This window comes from Diceros bicornis, chromosome 26 (assembly GCF_020826845.1).
Source record: "Diceros bicornis minor isolate mBicDic1 chromosome 26, mDicBic1.mat.cur, whole genome shotgun sequence".
NCBI lineage: Eukaryota > Metazoa > Chordata > Mammalia > Perissodactyla > Rhinocerotidae > Diceros > Diceros bicornis.
In genome coordinates, this window is record NC_080765.1 from 12,005,603 (window position 1) to 12,022,820 (window position 17,218).

General features: G+C 63.4%; 1 protein-coding gene across 1 annotated transcript; it reads right to left on the bottom strand.

Moving 5' to 3' along the window:
• Window positions 1–5,596: 5,596 nt before the first annotated feature.
• On the bottom strand, window positions 5,597–14,401 carry LFNG (LFNG O-fucosylpeptide 3-beta-N-acetylglucosaminyltransferase). Its single transcript, XM_058569405.1, has 8 exons — window positions 13,915–14,401; window positions 9,338–9,386; window positions 8,719–8,818; window positions 8,455–8,608; window positions 8,268–8,353; window positions 7,604–7,769; window positions 6,967–7,052; window positions 5,597–6,787 (listed from the first exon to the last, which is right to left on the bottom strand). Exons 1-8 carry the CDS (start codon window positions 14,344–14,346, stop codon window positions 6,721–6,723), a joined length of 1,140 nt encoding a protein of 379 aa, XP_058425388.1. The 5' UTR covers window positions 14,347–14,401; the 3' UTR covers window positions 5,597–6,720.
• Between the last annotated feature and the right edge of the window lie 2,817 nt (window positions 14,402–17,218).

The following is a 17,218-nucleotide window of genomic DNA, read 5'->3' on the forward strand; positions in this document are numbered from 1 at the left end:
TGATTGCCTTGAGCCCACCTGAATAATCCAGGATCATCTCCCCATCTCAAGATCCTTAATTTGTTCACACCTACAAAGTCCCTTTTGCCATGTAAGGTAATATATTCACAGGTTCTGGTGATTAGGATGTGGATATCTTTGGGGGCCATTATTCTGCCTGCCATACGAAGCTAGTCTTGAGAATATCTGAGGAAAGAGTTCCAGGCAGAGAGAACTGCCAGTGCAAAGGCCCTGAGACAGATACATGCCTGGTGTGTTCAAGCAAGGAGGTGAGGGTGATCAGAGTGGAGAGAGTGAAGGGGAGAGTGGCTGGAGATGAAGCAAAGGTAGGGGGATGGCAAAAGGGCCTGTGGGCCTTGTAAGGACTTTGACATTGACTCTGAGGGAGGTGGGAGCCATGGAGGGTCTGAGCAGAATGACATGGCCTCACATTCATTATAACAGGATCGCCCTGGCTGCAGAGTTGGGAAGGGAACAAGGGCAGAAGCTGGAGATAGCAATGCAGGCAACAGCTGAGGGCGGCTGGGGCCAGGGTGGTGGCAGGGATTGGCTTCTGGAAAGTAACGCACAGGACTTCCTGGCAGGCTGTGTGGGTGTGGGGTTTGGGTTGAGCTGTTGGGGGGATGTATTGTCATAAACTGAGATGGGATCGGGGGAGGTCAGAGGTCCAGTTTCGGACATGTTGAGCCTAAGGCATGTGTTAGTCTAGGACAGGTGTGCAGAGGTGGTGGAATGGACAAGCCTGGGCCTCGGGGGAGAGCTCAGGGTGGAGCTGGTCGACTGGAGTCTTTGGTATAGATACTCTGTTTAAAGCCACGAGGCCGGGTGACATCCCCCAAGGAGTGAGTGCTGAGGAGACACTAGGACCAAGGACCGGGTCTGGTAGGGGGAAGGGGTGACCAGTGAGGCAGGAGGAAGTCCGGGACATGGGTGTCCGGGGAGCCACGTGAAGACAGCGTCAATGAGGGATGGGGGCCACGTCAAATGCTGCTGATGGCCAGGTCCCACGAGCACTGGGGAGTGACTGGCGGATTCCGCAGCCGGGACGCCCTTGGTGTCTTGGACAAGAACAGGTCTGATGAAGCCCGGCAGTGGCTCAGGAGAGCATGGGAGAGGAGAACCTGGGGACAGCAAGAAGCAGAAAAATAGAGCGAGCGCTGGAGGGGCAGGCCCAGAGAAGGCTGTGCGTGTGTGTGTGTCCGTCCTGCGGCGTGCGCGCTAAGACAGGAAAACAGCAGCATGGGGGACAGGCTGCTGGGAATGATCTGGTAGACAGAGGGAATGGACGCAGGAGGGAAGAGGGGACGATTAACGGTGGAGTGATGCTCCTGAGTTGCCAAGAAGGGCTGGGACCTAGGTCACAGTGGAGGGGCTGGCCATAGACAAGAGCGTGCCCCCTCCTACTGGCCCCGTGATTAGAGCATCTGGGCAGCCTGAGGGGGTGGGGGGGTAGGGGGAGAAGCGGGGTGGGGTCAGGGGGTGGCAGAGGGTCTCATGAAACAGAGAGGGAGGCTGAAGAGGAAGTAGGGAGAGAGGAGAAGGTGCAAGCTGTCACCTGGGGCTGTGGCAGAGCCACGGAGCAGGGACGTGGGATTCCCCAAGGGCTCCTGGGGCTCCTGGTCTGGAACTCAGGGTGAGACTCGCTGGGGGGAGCGTTTTCCTCCAGCTGCCCAGGTGTGGGCGCGACAGGTCAGAGACTACAGGCTTGGCCAAGAGAAGATATGGAAGCAAGAGAACCAAGGGAGGTGAAGGTGAGTTCAAGGGCATGACTGGACCTGGGATTAAGGCCAGAGGAGGACAAGCCTGCGAGGGGTGAGGTGAGGGATGTAGGGGGGGGTGGTGGTGAGGGATGGTGAAGTGAGGGATGGGGGTCAGGAAATCGGAGGGAGTGAGCTGGACAGACAGGAGGTGGAGGCCGAGTGGGATGCTGCAAGGTCTGGGGAGTGACCATGGAGTGGGGACGAAGCGGGGCAGGATGTTGGAGGAGGGGAGGCCAAGGGTGTGGGAAGGATCACGGACCCCAGAGTCACCAGGCATGGACACAGGAGCAGTGTGGGAGAGAGTGGCTGTGACCCAGGAACCAAAATCTCCCCGGAGCGAGGGGGCCCGTGGATACCCACAATGGGGGGGTGTGTGTGTGAGACAGCAGGTGTTGTGTTCCTCCAACTGGGGGCTCCGGAGGGAGGGAAGGAGGAGAAGGGTCTGCAAGGGGCCACAAGAGCATCTCCAGGAGTGAGGGAAATGCCCAGCAGGGGGTGCTGGGTCCTCGGAGGACGAGAGACTCAGGGCAGGGCTGGTGGACACTGTCCAGGGACCCACTCCGGAGCTCCCGATGGGCTGGGGAGGCCTGAGAATCTGCATTCCCAGCTAGTTCCCGGTGACCTCATGCTGCTGGCCTGAGGCTCAGCTGTGACCACAGCGTTAGTGCAGGAAGTGAGCGGTCACTCAGCAGAGGTGGAGGGTCCAGGGATTCCGCCGGGATGGGCCGTGAGGAAATGCAGCGGCCAGCCCCGCACAAGAGCCAGGGCACAGAAGGGCAGCAGGGGTGGCCTATTGCCTCTTGACAGGATGCATATTGCATGGACCAAATACTGGTAATAAGGTGCAGATTCATGATGTGAACTTTTAAGAGCAAGCCCGGGGCTGCAGAGACGTCTCCTCCCTGCCCCGCGGGGGCTGCGCCCCTAGATCCCGGCGGGGGTCCTGGGAAAGGTCGATCTGGCTGGGAGAGAAATCACCAGCTCTGGCCACCAGCTGGCGCCCAAGGACCACGGTGGGTTGTATGCGGAGGGGGGTTCCGAGGTGTGGGCGGGGGCAGTAGGGGCGTGTCTGAGCCCCCAAACTCAGCACGGCGACATAATCTGGGCACCCTCCAGGGCCGAGACGACAAGCCCCCAGGTCCCTGGGCCCCTCCAGCAAGGTACCAAGAGCCTTTGGTGTGTCTGGCTCTGGGCTCAGAAGGGGCTTGGGGAAGGGTCACCTCCAAGAACACCTGGTGAGGCTGGGGGGGCAGAGGCCTGGGGTGGCAGCAGGACTGGACAGTTGGTCTGACAGACAAAAAGATGAGGCTAGCTCTGGCCACCCCCCTCCCTTCTGACCTCAAGCCCAGAGAGGGCAGCACTGGCTGAAGCCACCACCAGAGTCTGGCCTCCGGCACCTCAGAGCTCATGGAAAGCCCTGGTCTCCTGCTGGTGGGTGGGCCAAGTCGGGGGAGGGCCGTGGAGATCCAGCATCGCCATCCTACCTCCAGCCCTCCAGCCTTCCAGGCTCCCTGACCGGCCCCACCTGCGCACCTTTGCCCAGGTTGTGCTAGGTCCTGGGGCACCCTCCTCTCCCCACTCCACCTCCACAGAGCCTTCCTACTCCAGCTCCAATGCGCCTCTTCCAGGAAGTCAGCCGTGATGGCCTCAGTTGAAGGAAGTTTGTTTCAACTGAGCAGGGGGCCACCCCCCCCCCGACCCCTCTCAGCTCCTCCCAGACCCCCTCGCCGGCCTGGCAGCACGGAAGCGGGAGGTTGGGGGAGCACTGCCACCCTCGCTGAGCACCCAGCAGCCCTATGGTTATGGTTTTACTTCTTATTTCTGAAAGCCCAGGATATGGGTTGGGGGTGACGATGCCACCAGAGGGTGGGGCACAGCTGCCCCAGACATGCCTCAGGGAGAAGTGAGGTCCCCCTTCTGCTCCATGACTCATCCTCCCAGGGAAGGCCCCCTTCATCACAGCCCTGAGGGCAGCAGATGGAAGAAACCAGGCTGCCCAGTTCCCCTAAAATCCCTCCTGGACCTGCTTCCCCTTCTGAGGAGGGAGAACTTCCCTGCCTCCCTCAGTGCTTATTTAGAAGAGGAAAGGGCCCCAGGCTGATGGCCCCTGCTTCTCAGTGACCCCTCCCAGGCCCTGACATTTATCCCCATTTCTTAGACGGAGGTCAAGGCTGGGGGAGGGGCAGGGCTTCCTCCCCACCCAGCCCCGGGCTCCTCTGCTCTGCTGTCCCCGCTCAGTGCCCCCACCCCACGCTGGGACAGTCGGGGACGGCCCCAACTCTGATGCGACTCCACCTGTGGGGCAGCACAGCCACACCTGTGCCCCGGGGCCCACCAGCTCTGTGCTGAGGCCGTGCCAGCTGCCTGAGGCGGCACTGGGGCCCTGGGTCTACCCTCAGGCCAGGGCAGAAGGCTCCTCTGACTCACCCGGGCAGGAAGGAGGCCCACCGCCTCTGCCCGCACGCGGCCGCAGTTCCGCTCTGGCTCCTCCCCGCTCATTTTCGGCTTCCTCGTCCGTAGGATGGGCCCTTCGCCATCCGATGAGGTGTGGTCGCCGCCTCTGCCCAGCCTGGCACACGGTGGGTGCCAGGGGTGACGGCAGCCGAGTCTGGGGGCGCCCCCCAGAAGGGGGCCAGGCTGGGTGATGGTGAGGGGCCCCCCTTCCCTCCCACTGTCCCAGTCACTGCCCACACCCCCCCCCCGGGCAGCTGCTCTGAGGCCTTCTGGAAACCACTCTGCTGACTCAGGGCTGTGCAAGGCCGAGGTGGGGTCAGGCCCTGGCCAGTCGGCCCCCAGGCCAGGGCAGCCACCAGCAAGGGCTGTGAGGAAGGGGACCCTCCCCAGCCAGCCCTGTTTGGGGGTGCTGAGTGTGAGCATGTGTCTAGTGGGGGTGGAGCTGGCACTCTGCCCCCAGCAGGTCAGCAGTGGGGAAGGGAGGCACCTTTCAAATGACTTGGCTTTCTGGTGTGTTGCTAAGGCTAATTTCAGAGCAGAGTGGGGGGCGTGGAGGTCACGGGGAACCTGGAGGCCCGGCCCACGGAGCAGGTACCTGCAGGGGCAGCTGGGGCCCAGGAGCCCAGCAGAGCCAGCCCCAGGGCGGTGGAGGCTCAGTTGGAGGAAGAGGAAGTGAGGGCTGCCTCGCGGCTGCCAGGGCAGTGGTGGGGGGTTCCCCGGCTGGGCTGGAGCCCCCCCTACTCCAGCTTACCCGCAAAGGCTTGTTTGAGGAAGAAAGGGCACTGAGGAGCTGCTTTCTTTAGAAAACAAGGGCAGTGTGACTCCTCGCCCCACCTCCCAGGACCTGGCCAGGTGGGGTGGGGGCCCAGCCCGAGGTTGATGTGGCCATCAAGCCCTTTCACAGAGGAGGGGTCAACGGCAGCATCACCAGCACTAAAGAGGGGCGGCCAGGATCCTGCCTGGCCTCAGTTTGAGCTCCTCACCACCTCACCAGCCCAGCTGCCTGAGCTTGAGCGTCACCCACTCCAAGCCTCAGTTTCTCCATCTGCAAAATGGAACAAGGATATGGCCTCCGTGGGCTTGTGATGGGGATGAAGCCAGATAAGGAGGTTTCTGGGCCAGGCTGGCACAGGCTGGGGCTCCAGAGCCTCAGGGCTGCTCCCCTGGCTGGGACCCCCTGACTGCAATCTTGGGCGCCCTGGGCTGGCCACGTCTCTCAGGCACCTAAGTAGCTATTTTCATCCCAGGTTCCCTTCCATGAGAGTTGGCTTGGGGTGTCCTCTACCTACCTCCCCCATGTGAATGCAAACAAGTCCCCAGCCCCCCCTGCAGCACCTCTGACGGACCCCCAGCTCAGGCCCAACTTCTAGCAGAGACCAGGATCCCCGGGTTGCCCCAAAGAGCACCTTTATTCACAGCAAAAGACGTCACCATAGCAACCACACTCCAATTCCCTGAGAACTTTTCCCTTACATTTGCTTTCCTAGCTATGTCTTTGCAGAAAGAAAAACAGAAGACAAAACACACCCCACGGGCCAGGTGTGCCAGCTGGGCCGGCGGGAGACAGGTACGAGGCAGGAGGGCGGCCGAGAGTGCAGGTGCCACGGCGACATAAATACACAGAGTGTTAGACGCTTCCATCGGCTTTAGCAACAAAGGTTATCCCGAGTTTGGCTTCTGCTTTTTCTGATCCACAGAAAAGATAAAATAACACCCTCCCCCACCCCCCTGAAAACAAAGACAAAAACATCCTACTTTTTACCCACCCCCTCTCGAAAAACAAGCACAGTAAAAAAATACTGTCACGATATTTACAGACACGCCCACTATGGGCGACTTTCTCTCTACTTTGGAGAGGAGATAAAACGCTCAGCTCTGACTCCCTCTCACGGGGAGACAAAGGGAAGACGTGGGAGAGGGCCCAGGAGGGCTGGGAGTGGGGCCACTGGGCACCCAGCCACAGAGCCCCTGGGGCTTAATGGGGCCGCTGGCCCTGGGCAGGGGCCACTGTTCCTCTGAGCCACGGTGGCCCGCTGAGCTCAGTGTGGGAAGCACAGCTCAGTCGTCCTGGGGGCTCTGAGGCAGGGGTGCCAGGATCCCAGGGTGCAGGTGCCCCCAGCACGGGTCCTGCGCTCAGCAGAAAGGAAAAGGCCCTGCACATCCCTGCAGAGCAGCCTCTGATCCCCATGCTGCCCAAAGACCCCCAAATAAAAGCAATAATGAAACTGCCCTCAGAGTGACCTCTGACATACAAATCCTGCCGGGGCCTGGGCTCCAGAGCACACTACCCCACGGAACACAGAAAGACAGACGAGTGGCACTTTGCTGGCTCCTCAGCAGAGCAGAACTGCCCAGCAGTCTGCTACACGGTTGGGTGCACAGTACACACACACATGCAGGCACAGCCCTGGGGGAGCCTCGAATGCCAAGGCCAGGGCCACACAACAGGGTCCCCAGGCCCTTTGGATACCAGGGGCACCCGGGGACGGGGTCTTAGCCGTGGCTGCTAGAAGATGGCGGTGCGGGGACACCAGGGTGTGTCCGGGTACAAGTGGCAGTGGATGGAGCGGAACCTGTGAGGACAGAGGGGGGGCTGGTCCATGTGGGGTGGGGGTGCTGAGCACCCATCTTCAGACCCACAGCACCGGAGGGGCCCCACGCCACCCTGAGCAGGGCTCCTGGGGACTGTCTATAGTGACCCCCAGCTCTAGCTCTGCCAGCCCCGCCCCTACCTGGGCCTCAGTTTCCTCACCTGGATGGGTCAGCCTCCACTGAGAAGGGCCCCTTCACGTGGACGGCATTCCGCTTGTTTTCAAACATGCCGTAGCTCAGGGTCACCTGCAGGGAGAGGGGCCCAGTGATGCTAGGAGGGGCCCCAATGCCCCCGGCTCTGCCCAAGGCTGCCCATGTGGCTCTGAATGAGGGAACAGCCTTGCCTTCGGCCCTCCCTCAAACCAAGAAGGAAGGTCCATTGGCCACGCTGTACCTCCCCCCACCTGCGCTGCACACCCCAGGAACAAAGTCCAAAGTGGGGGCTTCAGCTGGGCCGGTAGCATTACCAGCCGCAGATGAGAGAATATCTACTGAGGCAGGACAAGACTCGAAACAGACAGAGCAGGTGTGTTGCACTGAAGACAAAGACGGGAAGGATGGACAACAGGATTTGAGCGGGGTCCGTGCTGGTGGGGGGACTTGGGGTCTGGGTGGCAGCCAACAGCAGGGCCCTTCCTGACCTCCCTGTTTAAAAGAGTGACCCTACCCTCCACTCCCTCCTCCCCCCAACCCACTCCATTCCTCTCTAGGATCTGCCCCTGCCTTCCTCTCCCAGCAGCTCTCCTCTGGGCTCTCCTCTGTCCACACTCCCTTCCGGGCCCCCAGGGGAGGCGCACCTGCTCGTGGAGCTCCGAGGCAGGCACCTGCTGCAGGTTCTCCAGGTGGGAGTGGAAGAGCCCGCTGCGGATGAGGGGCACGCCCAGCAGGGCCTCCACGATGTAGCCGATGGTGCAGTCGTCCGGCAGCCGGATCCGCTCGGCTGTGCTCATAAAGTGGCCCCCGCTGCGGGAGGGAAGGGATGGATGGATGAGCAGAGGTGGGAGCTGGCTGCCCACTGGGAGCTGGGCAGGACCCTGCCAGGCAGAGTGTTGCACAGAGCAAAGAAGCCAGGCTCAGAGAGAAGGTGGATGTGCCCCCATGGAGCAGGGTGCAGACCACGTCTGTGTCCCTAACAAGTTCTCCTGCCCGCAGCTCCCTCCCTCCCCGAGCCCCAGCACAGCACCCTCCACTCTCCTAGCTTGAGGATTCTCTGAGTGGGGAGGGCCGAAGGCAAGAAAGGGGTCCTGCCCAATGGTGCCCGGGCCTGGGTGCTAACCACACCTGGTGCCCGGTAGGCAGAAATGGCTGGTGGTGGGGCACGACTCGACCGGTCCAGGCATATGAGATTGCGCATACCCGCTGCTGGGAAGATGAACCCAGCCAGGCCTCACTCAGGGGGACCTTGGGACCTAGGGCAACCTAGCTGGTGGGGCAGCCTCACCTGTGCCCCAGAACACTCACCTGGCCCACGGGCTCATCTTCAGGGCCAGCCCACGGCTGATGCAGAAGCCAGCCCCACCGGTGGCAAACCAGAAATGGACAGGACGCTGCAGGAGAGGGGAACATCTTGAGACCCCCGCCCCAAGCTGCAAGGACACCTTCAGCTTCCTCCCCACTCAGCTCAGGTATGTGTGGGTGGAACGCTCACCATCTTGTTCTCGCTGACCCTCTCCGTGGCCTGGATGGGCCTGTCCAGGCTGGGCTTGCCGATGTAAACGTCCTGCGTGTGCGGGTAGCTGGCCAGCAGCCGCAGCAAGGCCCGCACGTTCACGTAGTTGTCATCGTCCACGTGGCAGAACCACCTGGGGGCGAGGCAGGGCCATCAGGAGGGCGTGCCAGGGGTGGGTACTGCCGGGGCAGGTGCCTGGAGCTGGGGACGTTCCTTGGGCCCCAGCCAGAGGCCAACACTCACTTCCTCCCCGAGTCGATGAAACGGTCGTACTCCACGGCCATCTTGCAGGACAGGGCCTGGCGGCTGTGGGCAGCCGAGCAGTTGGTATTGACCACGTTGCCTGTGAACAAGGGGAGGGGGCTGTAAGTGGGTCCGAGCTGGCTCAGAGAGGGCAGCCTGGCCTGGAGTTACCCAGCAGGCCCTGTGAGACAGAGCAGCATAGAGTGGGTGGCTGTCTGTCCCAAGGCGCCCTGGGTTCAGGCTGTGCCCTGCAGCGGCCTCTCCCCTCAGCCCCCTCCCCAGAGCAGGACACAAGGCCTGGTGACTGCCACCCCATCCCAACCCCTTCCCCGGGTGGCCCCGCCCCGCCCCGGCCCATTCAGGCAGCTTTTTCCCAGCACCGGCCACCTGTTGCCGCCACATCAGCTCAAAGGGCCCGGGGAGCTGAAAGGGCCTCATTTGCATGAGAATTGGGGGGGGCCGAGTGGTGGGGCGGGGCCTTGAGCAAACCCGTTGAGTAAACTGCCCTCCCAGGCCCGTGGCCTCCGTGACCTCTCCGGAGGGGCGGGGGTGGGAGGGTGGAGAGGAGGGTTTCCTCCTGGGAGTGGAGCCCCTTCGCCTCCCCAAGTCCAGGGCTCACCCGTGCGCCTGGCCAGGGCCTCATCTTCCCCGTCGGTGAAAATGAATGTCTGGAAGGAGAAACACGGCCTTGAGCTGGCAGCCCTGTGTCCCCCACCCCCAGGCCACAGCGGGGGTCCAGGGCTGGGCATCCTGCGGTTTCAGCAGCTACAGCTCAGTCCTGCCCACTCCCCTCCCTTCTCTGGGCCTCAGTTTCCCCCTGTGCACAGAGTGAGGCTCAAGTGCTGAGCCCGAGTGGAAGCAGGGCTGGGGCTCATGCAGACCCCACCCCCCATGTCGACAGCTGCGCCCAAGGTCACCTGGCAGCTGTGCCGGCACGAGCCAGGTGGGGCGCCCCGCCCACCCGCCAGGTAACCGGCGCCCGCCTGCCCCGCGCACCTGGTGGGGCACACACCCTTATTGACACAGCGCCCGGCCTGCGGGAGGGGGCAGAGGGCGGAGCGGGGACAGGCAGAGGAGGTCGGCTCTGGGAAGCCAAGTCTCAATCAGCCGGGGACAAAGGCTTCTGCTGGGCGGCTGCCAAGCCCTGGCGGACAAAGGGCCCGGAGGGAGGATGAATCACCAGGCATTGTCCGCCAGCTTTGTCCGGGCCGCGCGCGCCGCGAGGGGCGCCGGGCCGGCCTTAACTCGGCTGCCTTAAGCGGGAGTGGCCGCGCTGCCCATTACCATACAGCTGGCCTGGTTAACTGGGCCAGGCTGGGCGCGAGGTCCGGCGGGCAGGGGTGCAGCCACAGCACTGCGGTCCTCCGGGCCAGGCCTTCACGCTGGGTCCCCGCACCCCCGGCTGTGTGACCAGCCGGGCAGGTCACCTTCTCTGAGCCAAAGCCACACTGCTGTTCTATGGAGATGCCCACGGTCAGCAGGGTTGAGGCAGGAAGTCTGACATGGCCCAGCCCAGAGATCGGTGCCCCTAGCAGCCATGCGGCCCAGTACCCACCTCCTGCTGCTGGGGCGGGTGGGCGAGGAAACCCGGGCTCCTCACAGACAGGCCTTGCCCAAGGCCACATCAAGGCTCCACCTTGCCGGCATGGGGCCACCCCTGCCAGGATCCCCCCGAGGAAGGGGGGCCACAGGGCGGGGCCAGGAGCTGCCGGCGCCCGCCCGGGCCCGTCTGCACATGGGGAGGAATGTTCCTTCCTCTGCCGCCCGCCCAGCGCGTGCCGCCGGGCGCACCCAGGCACGGCTGAGTGCAAAGCCTGAGCGGGGGTGGATGGGGGTGGGGGGTGCTCTGAGCACAGGCAGCAGGAGACCCCCGCCTCCATGCCCACCAGGCCTCAGTTTCCTTCTGTGTACAAACGGGTCCAAGGGAGGATCTAGCATGTGCAGGCCTGGCACCCAAGGACCTGGGAGACCCACATGGGGTGCCCACCCTCACCTGGGCGGCCTCAGCTCCTTGCCCAGCCTGACCCCAGACCCGGGCACAGACTCAGGTGAGGCCACGAGCTGTGGGTCACAGACTTAGAGCTAAGGAGGGTGGCAGGTTCCACACAGGAGGCCCTCCTTCCGGAGCCCAGTGGACACCCCAGGGCAGCCCGCACGCACAGACTCGCACCCAGCCTCCAGCCCGCTCCCCAGCATCGCAGCCCAGGAATGCCGTGGGAGGCTGAGGCCGGCCGGTGCAGACGCGCCGCTGCTGCCGCTGGATTAAAAGGAAAATGCTTTCTTAATGAGATCAAGCGAGGCCTGTTCTCCCGCGCTTTGGTGGTGCCCTAAAAACCCAGCCCAAGGCTACGGAGATTAAAGTCACCTTTGTTCGGCTGGGGGGAGCAAGGCCGACCGCCCAGAGGGAGTGCTGTGGAGGGTGGGGCTGTGGGGGTGTGAGGGTGCCGGGCCTCCCGCCTCCCCACATCAGAGCAACCGGGGGAGGAAGGGACAGGCTGCCCGGGTGGGCCTCGCCTGCCGCTCAGAGCCTCAGCTTCCCTCTCTGTACAATGGGCATGACAAGAGCTCACGGGTGCCCAGAGCAAAGCGCAGACACTGACTCTCTTCTTTCATCTCCCTAACGGCCCTGGGAGGCAGGCACCGGTACTACCAGAGTCGGGAAATTGAGGCCCAGAGAAGGGCAGCCCCCTGCCTGTGGTCATACCCTGGGGCAGAGGGGATGCTAGTCCAGCCTGGCCCTGCCTTCCAGGGACAGAGACCCCCCCAGGCCCCCTCCCCACTTCCCTGACGACGAGGCTGGAGGAGGAAGAGCAGGGCAGCCAGGGCAGCAGGGCTGGCTGGGGGCAGGCCGGGGGACACCCACAGGAAGCGGCATTGTTCCTGGAGCTGCGATTCAAAGAAACACAGGATGCCAAGCTCTCCCCCAACAATTGTGGCCGCTGCGGTGGCAGCCGCTGCAGCCTGGCCCACTCCTGGGAGGGGTGGGGGAGGACCGTGTGGGCCAAAGGCCCAGCCCCTCATCCTGGACGTGAAGGCCTGCCACTGTGGCCCCGCTGACCTCCCCCTGCCCCTCCCCGGGTCACTCCAGTTGCTGGAAGTTTCTTGCACATCCCTCACACTTGTGTTCATGATGCCCAGGGTGCCCTTTCTGGGTATTTTCTACTCTCAGTCTAGCTCAAATGGCCCCTCCTCCAGGAAGTCTTCCTCCCCACCCCCTTGTGGGTCAGATGCCCCCTCTCAGCTCACACAGCCTCTCTGGGTTTCCCCCACCCAGCCCTTCTTCCTTGAGTCTCCCCCAGCAGACTGGGTCTGAATCACCCTGCACAGGGCTGGGAAAGGAGGACCCTCTGCTGTGACAGTTTCAAGGACCCCTGCCCCACAATACACTGTAAGAGGGGCTCTTGCTTGCTGTGACACGTGAACTGATTGCTAGGGGCAGATTCAGCCTCTTCTGGGTGGGGTCAGCTGGCGAGAAGGAAACTTGAGAGGCCCTTCAACGGGGAGCTCAGCACCCAGGGGAGTGATGGCCCCCAACTGATTCTGAGTGCCCTCTGGGCTCATGCCCTGCATCTCCAAGTTGTCTAGTCCTTTTACAACACTCTATTGGAAAGGCAATGCTTTCCCCATTTCAGAGATGAGGAGAGTGAGGGTCAGAAAGGCCCTAGGTCACTTGCCCAAGATCACCTAGCTCGGCTGGGACTTGTATCTGAGACCCCCGACCACATCCCTTGTGCTAGAGAAAGCCCCCCAAGTCCAAGATGAGAGATGCTCGGAGCTGGTGTCAGCCCAGAGTGGGCTGAATGCTGCCAAATGTCACATAGCAGGGAGGCAGAGTCCTGGGGGTGGGGGTGCCTGGCTCAGGGATGGTGCCCCACAAGCGCTGTCAGTCAGGGATGTGGGGGGGCCCCATAGGCCCCCTCATCGCCAGGCAACCTGAGTGGCCAGCGCGCCGGCGGCGGTTCCCATGGAGCGCATAGCTGCACACAAGAGGCCGGACGCCTTTCTCCGCTGGAGAAAGGGGCTTTGTTACCTTGCCCAAGCGGCCGGCGTGAGAGCCGCCCAGCGCTGGGAATCCTAACGGCCCGGCCGCCAAACAAAACCCACGGCCCCCGCCACCCCCTCCCACCGGCCCGCTGAGCCCCTGGGAAAGGGACGCTGTGTTCCCAGGAGGCTGCCATGGGGTTCCCAGGGCCCCCTCCCCACCCTGGGACCAGATAGGACCCTGACTCCCCAGCCCCTATCATGACCTCACCAGGACCCTGCCCGCAAAAAGGCTCTGCCAGGCCAGAAGGCCCCAGGCCTCGAGGGTTTAAACGGGGAGGAAGAGGTGCAAGGTCTTCTCTGACCTCCCGCCCCAGTCAAGAGTCCCTCACTCTCACCCCAAATGCCCAGTTAGTTCCTTGAATCTCCCAGCCCAAGGATGTTCCCCTGCTGCCCTTCCCTCTGCAGGGCCCACCCTCTGTCCCCATCCCGCCTGCCCCAACCCAACCGTCCTGCCGCAGCCTCAAGGGAGATTTTCAAAGTGGGGTGTGTCTTTATTATGTGTGTGTAGGAAGTCGATGCGCAACTAAGGCATATCAAGCACAAGGTTCCAGGCTCCAGAGACTCCTGCACTGTGGGGAGAGGGTCCCCTGCACAGACCCCGAAACTCAGTGCTGTTTCTTTTGAGATATACTCTCCAGGGCTCACCAACACCCACCCCAACTCCAGAATATCTTCAGCAATGACTGGGATGGGGAGAGGATGGCCCCTGAGCCAGGAGTCCTAATCCCGCACTCCACCTCTAAGGAAAGTCTTCCTCCCAGGGAAGGGTCTGAGCCCAGTGTGGATGCCCCATACAGAATCTGCCTTGGGGAGGTTTAGGGACAATAACACCCTATTAATGTGCTCCAATGTTTGGGCAAGAAGCATCACAGGGCACCAACCCCAAGCACTGGTGGCTGGTGTAGGGTCAGTGCACGCCATCCAGGACTCTGGAAGTTGGCTGGGGATGGGTCCCCACTGGACACTTCTAAAACTGTATGGGGAGAGTGGCTCCACCAGGCAAAGTGGCCTGGAAGGGGATGGACTGACGTCACCAGCCCCCAGATATTCCCAGTGGCTGGCCAGAGATGCAGTCTGGCGCCCATCGGATACTGCCACCAGCTGGACAAGACGGCACCCCTTAACCCGCCCGCCCAGGCCGCGGGGGCTCACCATCTCCTTGTGGCGCGAGATCCAGGTCTCCAGCAGCAGGTCGAGGCGCGCGCGATGAAACTTTTTGGTGGTCTTGACGGCGATGAAGACGTCGTGGGGTGCCAGCGGCTCGGCCGGGGGCCGCGGGTGACCTTCGGCGGGGCGGGGTGCGCCCCCGGGCGGTGGGCCCGCGTCTCTGCGCGCGCGGGTCAGTAGGCTGAAGTACTCGGACAGACTGTGCACCTCGCGGGCGAGCGCTCCGGGCGCCGCCGCCGCCGCCTCCAGCCCCGGCACCGGGGCCGCCCCCGCGGGGCCCGCCAGGCTGCGCAGCGCGCGCCGGCCGCGCTCGGCGGGCACCGGGGGCGGCGGTGGGTCGGCGGTGAGCACCAGGAGGCAGGCGAGCAGTGCGCCCGCCAGCGCCAGCAGCAGGCGTCTGCCGCAGCGCTTGAGCATGGCGGTGTGGCGGCCGCGCGGTGCGCCCTGCCCCGCACACCCGCGCCAAGGACCCCAGGTCCGGCGGCGAGTGCAGCTGTGTCCCGCCTGTGCCCCGAGCTCTTATACCTCCCTGCCCAGGTTCCGCCCCCCCCCCAGGAGGCGAGGCCCTTCGCGAGGCTCCGCCCTCGCCGCGCGCTGACTGGCTCCCGGGCCCTGGGGCGGGGTCTCGCGCGGGTCGCCCCTCAGGCCCGGCAGCGCCCACGTGGGGCCGCGGCGGGGGTCTGGGAACTGCCCCGCGGGCGCCGCGGCCTCCGCCCCCTTTGCGCACGTGCACGCCCCGCCCCTGTCGCCCCCAGCAGGCAGTCGAGGGGCGTGGGGCTTTGGGCCCGGCCCGCCCTGGTGGCCCTGAAGGGGAAACCCAGGCTGGCTAGCGCCGGCGGGGGCTGCACTGCGGCGTCTGGCACGCGGAGGGGCGCGCCCTCGGGGCGGTGACCGGGATTCTGGGACAGGGGCTTCAGGCTCAGTCGTCCCACAGGGGACGTCCTTACTTCCTCGCTGTGCACTTCCCCTCCCCGAGCCCGGCTTCCTCCCCTTGCGATGGTGCTGGCCAAGCAACTGGGACGGCGCCTGGGTGGACATGAGCGCGGTCAAGGGCAGCGGTTCTTAACATCAAGGAGGAGCCACAGATAGGGACACGAGGTTCCAGCGAGAAAGCACCTGTATCAAATTCCACCTCCAGCCCCGAGCTAATTTCCTCAAGTCCAGGCCCAACGTCGCGGGGTTGGTCCCCCGAAATCCTCCAGGCGCCCCGTAGCGAGAAGAAACTGAGGTCGCCCCTCCCCTCGCGCGTGATGAAAGGCTGCCTTCTGTCCCATTTGGTCCCTCTGCGCTCGGGCCAGATGTGGCCCAGCTGTGCCCGGCCCCGCCTCCCCGGCACACGGCGGCCCCCACCCCCGGCCCTTCCCACGGGCCGGCCCGGCCCACCGCACGAGCAGGGAAGGCAGGAATGCGCGCCTGCAGCTCGGGTCGAGGGTAAGGGCGAGAGGCCCGGAAGTGGCCAAGGACCACCCTCCTCCTGGCGCGGGATCAGGGTCCCCTGCCCGCAACATCTTCCGGAAGCGCAGCCGGGGGTGGCTCTCCGCTTGGCTGGGCCGCCTTCCCGTCGGGCTCTGCCGGTATCCCCTCCTAGGAGGCCCTCTGCCACCACCACCGCTCCTCTGGGCCCCCCATAGCGCTTCACTCTGCCCACTGGCCAGTTATCTTCACAGCGCTTACCACTCTGCCTGCAATGACACTTTTAGCTGTTCACACTCCCCTTCATGGTCCCTCTCCCTCCACCTGAATGTCACCTGCAGGAGAACAGGGCCTGGAACATGGTAGGTGCTCTACAAAGATTTATGGACACCCCCCCACACACACCAGACTCCGGCCCAGGGGGCTGTGGCCCATTTGCTCTTTGGGCCCTGGGACCCTACCCCTAGCCCCTCTGTGATGGGTGGGGTAGGGGATGGGGGTTCCCAGGCCTCTTCCTGTCCCACCCCCCTCTCAGGTAATTAGCAGGCGCCACCTCAGGCGGGCAGATGCCTGAGCAGATGGTGCTGGCTGTGCCCAAGTGACAAGTCTCCCGTGGTGTCACCTCCTGCCATAAACCCCTCCCCCATCAGCCAGAGCCCAGCCTTGGAGCCTCCAGGCAGCTGGAGAGGAGGGGGTGGGCAGGAGAGACAAGGATCCGATAGCTGGGTAGGTCACCCCCAAACAGTCAGCTGAGCCCCAGCCCAGCCCCAGCTCAGGTCTGAAGGGTCTCTGTGCTCCCATGTCCCTCACGCAACCACCAACTCCTATCTATCCCATATCTGGGCTATTTTGAGCCAGAGCCTCCTCCACCGCCTTCATCTCTCCCCTGGACCTCTTGGGCAGCCTCCGCCCTAGTCTTCTTGTCTCCAATCTACTCGCTCTATTTATTCTCCACTCCACAACCAGACAGCTCTCCTCATACCCCACTCACATGCGCACACACATCAAAATCTTCCGGGGCTCCGCCTGGCTTCTGAGTTCAAGTCCTGGCCTGGTGTCCATGCACCTCATGACTTAGTCCCAGCCTCTTTCTGGCTGCTCCCTGCAATCCCTCCCCATTCTCCCACAGCCCAAGCACTGTTGAGCCCCCAAATCTTTGCATGGGCTGTGCCCGAAGCCTGGGATTCAGGTTGGTGGCATCCATTGTTAGTGGTACTCACGAGGTGCGGTGCATTCTGCAAGAGGCAGGAGGGAGGGTGGCATACAGCCATGGCACCCTCTGCCACCACCTGACAAGATCCCATGAGCCAGCCCTTCGGTGGCCCCCAGCCCTGGGGGTGGGACTCCCTGCCCTGAGCTCCAGAGCACCTTTGCTTTCTCTGACTTGTGCTACAAAGCCCTGGCTACGTGGCCCTTCGACACACTAGACAGTGGGAACAATGTGCCCATTGTACAGAAAGCAAGGTGAGACTCAGAGGAGAATGACTGTTGGGTTGTACCCCTCTGTGGGAGCAGCTGTCCAGAGAGGGACTGCCCAGCCTGGCAGGGGCATGGCATGGAGCCCGGCAGGGGTTTCCTGCACCTCTGTGCGGCCAGGCTGGGTGGGAGTGGGGGGCCCAGGAGCAGCTGCCCGTCTGGGAACAGCAGGACGAAGCCTTACAGCATTCTTGTGGGGGCCATGAGCTTTGGCGAGAGTGATTCAATCTCTTTGCTGTCAGGAGAATGGAATTTCGTGGTGACTCCTTGAGGTCTGAAAACTCTAGAGGGGTGGCCGACCTCCCCCACCCCCTTCCCCAGGCTCAGCTCCAGCCTGAGGCACTCCCCTCCCCTGCCCTCATCCTAGGCCCAAAGGCTGCCTCCAGGGACCCACTGGGCC

Coding starts and splice junctions, on each gene's coding strand:
- LFNG (XM_058569405.1), bottom strand. CDS start 14,346: ATGCTCAAGCGCTGCGGCAGACGCCTGCTGCTGGCGCTGGCGGGCGCA. Junction 9,387..13,914: donor TCTCGCGCCACAAGGAGATG/GTGAGCCCCCGC, acceptor TTCTCCTTCCAG/ACATTCATTTTCACCGACGG. Junction 7,770..8,267: donor AAGATGAGCCCGTGGGCCAG/GTGAGTGTTCTG, acceptor TCCCTCCCGCAG/CGGGGGCCACTTTATGAGCA.